This window comes from Brachycentrus maculatus, unplaced genomic scaffold, assembly GCF_059751285.1.
Source record: "Brachycentrus maculatus isolate JH-2025_06_01 unplaced genomic scaffold, ASM5975128v1 h1tg000528l, whole genome shotgun sequence".
In the NCBI taxonomy this organism is placed as follows: domain Eukaryota; kingdom Metazoa; phylum Arthropoda; class Insecta; order Trichoptera; family Brachycentridae; genus Brachycentrus; species Brachycentrus maculatus.
In genome coordinates this window covers 264,832-272,239 of record NW_028281274.1, presented here as the reverse complement: position 1 = coordinate 272,239, position 7,408 = coordinate 264,832, and the positions used below count along the sequence as shown (strand labels likewise).

Sequence of the window (7,408 nt, the reverse complement as noted above, 5' to 3'; positions counted from 1 at the left end):
TATATATATATATATATATATATATATATATATATATATATATATATATATATATATATATATATATATATATATATATATATATATATATATATATATATATATATATATATATATATATATATATATATATATATATATATATATATATATATATATATATATATATATATATATATATATATATATATATATATATATATATATTTCCAAGCTTGATTATCAATCAACATGTTCTTCTTAAATCTGGTGTACACATCGGTTTTCAAATGTAAAGTATTACGGCTGAAATGTCATTAGATATCGAAATACATACACATATCATAAACTTACAATCATAAATCAGTGTTATACAGTGAAACCTCTATCGTTTTTAAAAGGGACCTATTGAAATAAACTATTAATGCAGGAAAACGATGAATGCGGGATAAAGAGGTCAATACATAAGGAGATACGATCGAGTCAAGATACTGTCCTCCCAGTCTGCATAACCATTGGTAGGTTAAAATTCCAAGAAGAATCTTAGATGAATTAGATATATGATTTGTATCTATTCATTTTTAAATAAAATACAAAGCTGAACAGGGCCGAAAAAACTTCAGACCTCTTCTGCTGTATCCATCAACCTTGGGTCACATAAGTTTCCGATAGTCTGCATCCCACACGTTGGTTATCGTCGAATGTAACAAAATTGAGAACAATGTAAAAATAAAAACCTAAAAAAAAAACTAAATAACCATCACGCCGCTTCTCCGCAGGGGTAGGCAGAGAGAATAGAACGCCACACCACTCTGTCCTTGCAAACATTCTTTGCCTCTTCCACGTTCATGCATCTCCTCATACATACCCGCCGATTGTTTCGACTCCTAACCTGACCACTTTCAAGTATTTGGCATATTTGATCGTGCTAAATTTTTCTCGGTCTTCCTCTGCTCCTTTTTCCAATTACATTCGCCTCATAAATTTGTTTTACCGTTCTTTCCTCACTCATTCGTTCTACATGTCCAAACCATCTCAACACACCTTTCTGAATTTTATCGATAATGCTTGTAAAAAAATAAAACAGACAAAATTAATCAAATATGCAGCGTAATTCAAACGATGAATATGGTAAAATGGTGGATAGAAACAATCGATGTGATCATCCGGGAAAACGATTATTTGAGGAACGATGGATAGAGGTTTTGCTGTATATATTATGAAGTTTTTTAAGGAAGAAAATAAGTATTAAAATCAGACAAAAGTAATCTCCATAAATTTTCAATAGATATAATTATTTGTTTGAATTATAAATCGGGGGTTTATCTTTTATACGTAATTAATGTTTGCAGGAAATAAATTATTATAAATTGAGAAAAATGACTTTTGTTAAAAAATTAACCATTGAAAATTGCTGTCTCCTTTGAAAATCAAACAGGAAATAATTGTCTTTTTTTTAATCCATTCATTTAAGTCAATGGTACATACTCGTCACTGTTTTTCCACTCTATATTTATAGAATAAAATAACGACCATGTAATTTTTTCCACATTAATTTTATTTGACCAGCTTCATGTGGAAAAAAAATACATGAAAAAAATTAAGGTGGAAAAAATTATATAGTCAAGATATGCATTATTCTATATGCAGTTCCACCAAGAAATATCAGTACAAACTTAACTCTATATTTATTTAATATTACCCTGGATAGGTACCTAAAGAGTAGGATTGATCACCTTGCCTTTATATAATTAACAATCAACTAAATACTGTTTTAATTTGATTCAGTGCCCTATGTCCCATAACGGGTAGATAAGCGTTAGATTTTTAGAAAGAGAGCTTAAAGCATTGAATGGCGTATGCAAATTTTGATATATGATTATCAAAATTTGTATAGTCTATTCAATTTTGTTACAAAGATTTAACATTTGAATTTATGTACTAAACGGCCATTTATAATCATTTTTATTTGTTCTGTGGAAGAAACCTATCCAATAACATCATAATCAACCAAAATATGCATATTTGAAAAAAAATGGAATATGTCCATCTTTCATACTAAACTATAGTAAAAAAAGGTTTTGTATGTGTGTTTTTAGATTGTCGTTTGTCAGAATATGTGCAAGTCAGAGGGTATTATACAAGGAGTGCTTTCGCATGAGATGGTCCACATGTTTGATTTCTGTAGAAACCATGTGGATTTCACGAATGTGGAGCATTTAGCTTGCACCGAGGTTAGAGCTGCCAATCTCACGCACTGTTCCTTCATGAGTGCTTATTCTCAAATGGATGCCTCTTTAACTAAGATTAAGAAAGCGCATCAGGTAAAAATATTTTCAAATTATAAATTCTGAAGAACTTAAGTACAGTGGAACCTGTCATAACGAGTTTAATTTGTTCCAGCATCTTACTTGTTAAGCGAAACATTTTTTCGCATACAAATGTATGTAAAATACGATAATGCTTTCCAGGCCCGAAGAAAACTCAATTTTTTATAATTTTTTTTTTTAACCTTTTTTCAAATAAAATTACTTATAAATTGTTGAGGAGTGTAAAAACTTGGAATATTATTTATATTTGAAAAAAAACCTAAATAAAAATGTGAATTTATGACAAATAATTAATCTCTTTTAACTAGAAAACTGTTTTTAGACATTTGTTTTTGCCGACGCTTCAAAATTTGGCAAAAATGTGTCACAGCATTGTCATTGAATAAATTTGTAGCACGAATAGCCACCTCCTTATTAGGGTGATGGTTCTTAATGTATGATGCAACATTTTCCCATGCTTTCCAAGCTCTTTGGTGGTCAGCTCTTGGCTGTACTCTTTCACAAGCTCTTCGTTATCCACCTCTAGTCCCATGATATTGGCTAATAACACAATCACGTTGACTGTAGACTCCACAGTTACTATTTTAACCGGATCCACGCGGCTCGCATAACCGTATGTGTTTTCACAAAACATTCCCTGTACGCGGCTGACATAACCATTTGTGTTTTTACTTTACTCCAAGTTTCGAACCTCAGTTCCACTTGGAGGGATTGTTTCATGGTGTGGAACTTTGGATAAAATAATACGTCAATCCTTGGTCTTATGACATCTGTTGAAATATCTGACTAATAATTTGTAACATCACAAGGATAAATAAAAGAACAGATCCCTCATTTTTCTTGCGGTCGGTAATTAGTCCGCGCCACAATCATGCCCTATATCTGTCTCACTCTCGACGCTACGCATCGCCAGTGGGTAAGAGTGACACACGATGCGTGCTTTGATTTATTTATGTTACGATCTTATTTGTTTATATTACGATATATTTCAAGAATAATGTGACACGAGTGTATTATAGAGTACCAAAAAGGCACAATGAATCCCATTGAACGTTTTTGCTTAGGAAAATAAATCGTTTCTTAACTAAATACATGATAAAAGTAATCATTTAAAAAACGGCGAAATACCGCCGCGCACGGGCGTCTCTCAGGAACAAAGTGAACGCGGTTAAAAGGTTAAAATCACATTTGACAGCACTCTGGCCAAAGTTTTTTCCAAGAAGAAGTGAGGGTCCTCTTAGTAAACCTCCTTCCCAAGCTGCGAAAGTCCTGGTTCACAAGTGAATGTCGTGAAAAAGGGACTTGCCCTTCCTCTGTTACTCGCTTTGCGAAACATTGCTCGTTAAGGGAGCAAGTTTTCAGTTTTTTTTGCTCGTTATGCGAATTAGTCGTTATGAGAGGTTCCACTGTACCGTTTAATGGTGGTATTTGTTACATTTCAATATGTTTTTGTTGTTCGAATAATAAATATAGTATGTCTGACTTTTTAGGATTGTGTGAAGACGAAAGCTGTTTATTCAGTTTTAGCAGTACGGAAAATCACAATGGAAGAGGCTCGGGCAGCAGTAGAAAAAGTCTTCCCCAAATGTTACGCTGACCTTGAACCTGTAGGAAGAAGACTCAGAAGAAATTCTAATGATATGCAGAAAGCATTTATCGAAGGTCCTATGTATGGATATGATTTATGAAGAAGATATAAAAAACGATTGGTATTTGAATGGTGTTAAGCAATGATTGATAAGTTTCTCTGATTTGCGCTAAGAAAATGGTGTAAAATTAATATATCTTATTTATTACATTTATCTTTTCAAACATACTTAGCAAAAATGTACTGAGGCTCTGAATCAATTATCGCATAATTTCATCAGTTAAGTCGTAGTTGCATATTTGCTAAATAGTTGTTGCATCATTGTAGATAAATTTAGTTCTAAGTTTTAAATACATGTTATGTATTACTAAGCATATTATACATTTGTTTTCTTTTATAAAACCTTTCATAAATTTTGTTGAAATCAATTTTAGCCTTACATATTGAAGCCAAGCACGAAGTTTCACTTGTGCTTGTTATAACTGGTGATGCAGTATCAGCTTGATTGTGAGTTATATAGAATTTCCGGAAAGCACTCACATCCCAGGTAAACGGTTCAGGTATTTGTGAATGTGTATAAGATTCTTGGTGGCAGTTTTCAGTAAAAAATAGGATCTTTTTATATATGGATGTATGTACAATGAGGAAATAAAAATTCAAATACTGTTTTCAATTTAAATTTATTTAAGATTAAATAGAATTGCACTTTAAATTTAAATGTATTTACTTCATAATGTACTTAGGGAAATGTGATTGATAATTTGTTCAAATATGTTTTTATTACTTTGTGCTATGACTAAATTTTTACAATAATTTAAAGGTATTTTGGTGATTGATATGATACAATTGAAATATAATGGACATTTGTTCAGGTGTTAAAGCACTTGCGTGAATAAGTTAAGTGTAAAGTAATTTCAGTAACAGTTTTGTTTCAACAATATTAGCTTTTTGGCACCTCAAAAAGTTTCTAGTTCTTTCACTTGTTGAAAACCACTGTGATCACAACCTTTCTCCCAAACTATTTGTATATTTTAACGGTAATATATACAATTTAGATATAATCGCTTGCGTTATCAATGTTCAATAATCACAAAATAGTTATAACAGCACTCGAAGCAACGTTCGAAAAAAGATTATCATCATTCTAAATTCGTAATTATAAATAGCTAGAATTAAAATAAATTATCACTGTCCACTCGAGGCACATATTGTCATAAAAATGGTTTATATAAGAATATTTAATACAAAAATATGTAACAAAAGGCGATTTTAGTAACGAGGTTGACTTAAAATTTACTGGACGTATTAGCGAAGAAAGCATCCGTCATCCGTGAAGTGGTCTTCGGGTCATTGTTTCATTCTCTGGTTGGTAGACGCACTGAGGTAGATGATCCAGTAGGCCGTGGCGAAGAGGAGAAAGCAGATTGGAAAGATGATGAGGGACACTTGGTCCACCATCCCGCGCTGAGAGCCGCAGTACAGCACGGCTTGTTGAGCCACCGCCCGGAACCTCGCTCCTCGAACTTCCTCTCTGCGTGCCTCCGTGGACTCCAGAGTCGCTTCCTGCTGCACATTAAGAAAACTCATCATTCACTTTCCGAACAGTAATGGTAGAAAACAATATTTATTCAGACTAAATATATCCAATCAGTGGATTCTCTTATCCCCCACCTGTTTATATTTATAAATCGTAGACAATTTTGTTTGTTTACACTAGAAGATCAACAAATCATGAAAATTCCATCATGAAATGATTTGAAAAGCCTCAAGCAAATGTGGTGACAATGCAAGCTTTTAAAAACAATAAAAAATCAGCATGCGAAGTATAATTTCTGTCTTAATGAATACAACAGATGAATGTAATGCAATTTGAAAAGCCATTCCAAGAAAGTTTCTTACTTTTTTGGAATAATGATCAAAGTTGTAGTTTTCCATGTTAAAGTAGGTTTTGTTACAAGTATACATACTGTGTGCAGGGGCAGCGGAATGGATGTGGTATCTTTGTGCAGCGAAGCTTCCGGACTGATCTTCCTCTGACCGAGTCTTTGGAGCTCTATTCTGTTTCCGTTCTCACCTCGGTGTATCAGCGGAGGCAACTCTGTCGTTCCTTGCATCACAGCCTGTCAAGTTATACATAGCTCATGGTCATCCTTAGCCAGATATCCACAAGCAGAATTTACAGTCAATAGAGTTTTCCGAGTGACCCATTTGGTTTTAAAGAAGCTTAAGGCTGCACGGTTGAACATTCATTTCATGAAAATGATCTTATTAGCTTATTACGCCATCAGATAATTAACATATACCATTGATAACCTCACATATGTCAGTTTTATCTAACTTTTACGGGGTAATTTAAGGTAAGGTATAAACCTTAAACACTATAAAGTTATTAATATGGCACAGAAAATGAGCTGTATTTTGTATCTTTTTAATGGAAGATCTTTGTAACCCTTATTTTAAACCTGTATATATTTTATTGTGGAAATGGTTCTAATTGGTTGATTTGAATTGTTAACCATAGAAACATAGATGACCAGATGTCAATTTTACTGTGAAAAGTTGATTTGGCTTATAGATCAAATTTGGATATTGACAGAAAATTTCCCATTATAAAATACGTTAGTGAAAGGGTTAAAATATCGCTCATTACGAGACAACTTCACAACTTGAAAGATATGATTATTCAGAAGATGCATTTGTCACTATCCTACGTATATTTTAGAATTATTCAATGGAATAAAGTCTTGGCATGACATTAAAGTCTTGGCACATCTAAAAAGATAGAAATATAGATGTTATTTTGTTAAAATCACCTAAAAATATTTGCCGAATGCCTTGGAATTTTGACACAACGTTGCATTCAAATACACACATGTTTTTATATAACTGCACTAGGTGTTTTTATCTGCGATACATAAAAAAATGCATTCTCGACAGCTGCTGTCACTTAGAACTTTCAATGATTTTGACTACATTGTTGTTTTGTAGATTTTTAATCTGTTCCCCACTTCACAAGTATTCTAAAATTGTACATATTAGAAATGTGTGCTTTAATCAGACTCAGCTATGGCAACGCATGGCCGGGTATAGCTTTAGTATACAATAATAGCTTACGGCATAGCTGTGGTTGTCTTTAGAACACTTATTTAATCCCTGACTTTAACATTGCACATTTGGACTGCGAGAGCTGGCAGGAGCGTATTTTAAATTTATTAGGAAACTAGGAATTATAATGGGAAATAAAATGTCTATTGAAAGAAAGAAAAAAGTATTACATACTTAGGATTAGACATGAGCAAGTGAGATTATTGTGACTTGATAATCTTTCATTAATCTGCTCTAAAAGCAAATTTGGCACTGAATTCTAGTGATGCTGTGATATTTCGATTCTAATTTACATGAAGACAATCTGATTATTCTTACCCTTCAGGTGCAGTCCATAGTCCTATATAATTTATTTTCATTTCTTGACTAGAATGGAAATTGAATCCTGAACCTTGAACATGGTAGT

The 7,408-nt window shown here is 32.7% G+C and overlaps 2 protein-coding genes across 6 annotated transcripts in view; one reads left to right on the top strand and one right to left on the bottom strand.

Moving 5' to 3' along the window:
- The first annotated feature begins 2,055 nt into the window (after positions 1 to 2,055).
- LOC148301698 (mitochondrial inner membrane protease ATP23 homolog) lies at positions 2,056 to 4,273 on the top strand. Its single transcript, XM_088272859.1, has 2 exons — positions 2,056 to 2,303; positions 3,800 to 4,273. Exons 1-2 carry the CDS (start codon positions 2,097 to 2,099, stop codon positions 3,995 to 3,997), a joined length of 405 nt encoding a protein of 134 aa, XP_088128985.1. The 5' UTR covers positions 2,056 to 2,096; the 3' UTR covers positions 3,998 to 4,273.
- Positions 4,274 to 4,561: 288 nt separating this feature from the next.
- Positions 4,562 to 7,408, bottom strand: part of LOC148301693 (glycine receptor subunit alpha-2-like) — a 102,179-nt gene continuing 99,332 nt past the window's right edge. For 2 of the 5 annotated variants that reach the window (XM_088272849.1, XM_088272854.1), the window contains 2 exons: positions 5,865 to 6,017; positions 4,562 to 5,463 (listed from right to left, as the gene is read on the bottom strand). In XM_088272849.1, the coding sequence (XP_088128975.1) occupies positions 5,245 to 5,463; positions 5,865 to 6,017 (372 nt within the window). In that variant the 3' untranslated portion in view covers positions 4,562 to 5,244. The remainder of the gene's footprint in view (positions 5,464 to 5,864; positions 6,018 to 7,408) is intronic. The other 3 variants (XM_088272850.1, XM_088272851.1, XM_088272852.1) reach the window with 3 other exon arrangements.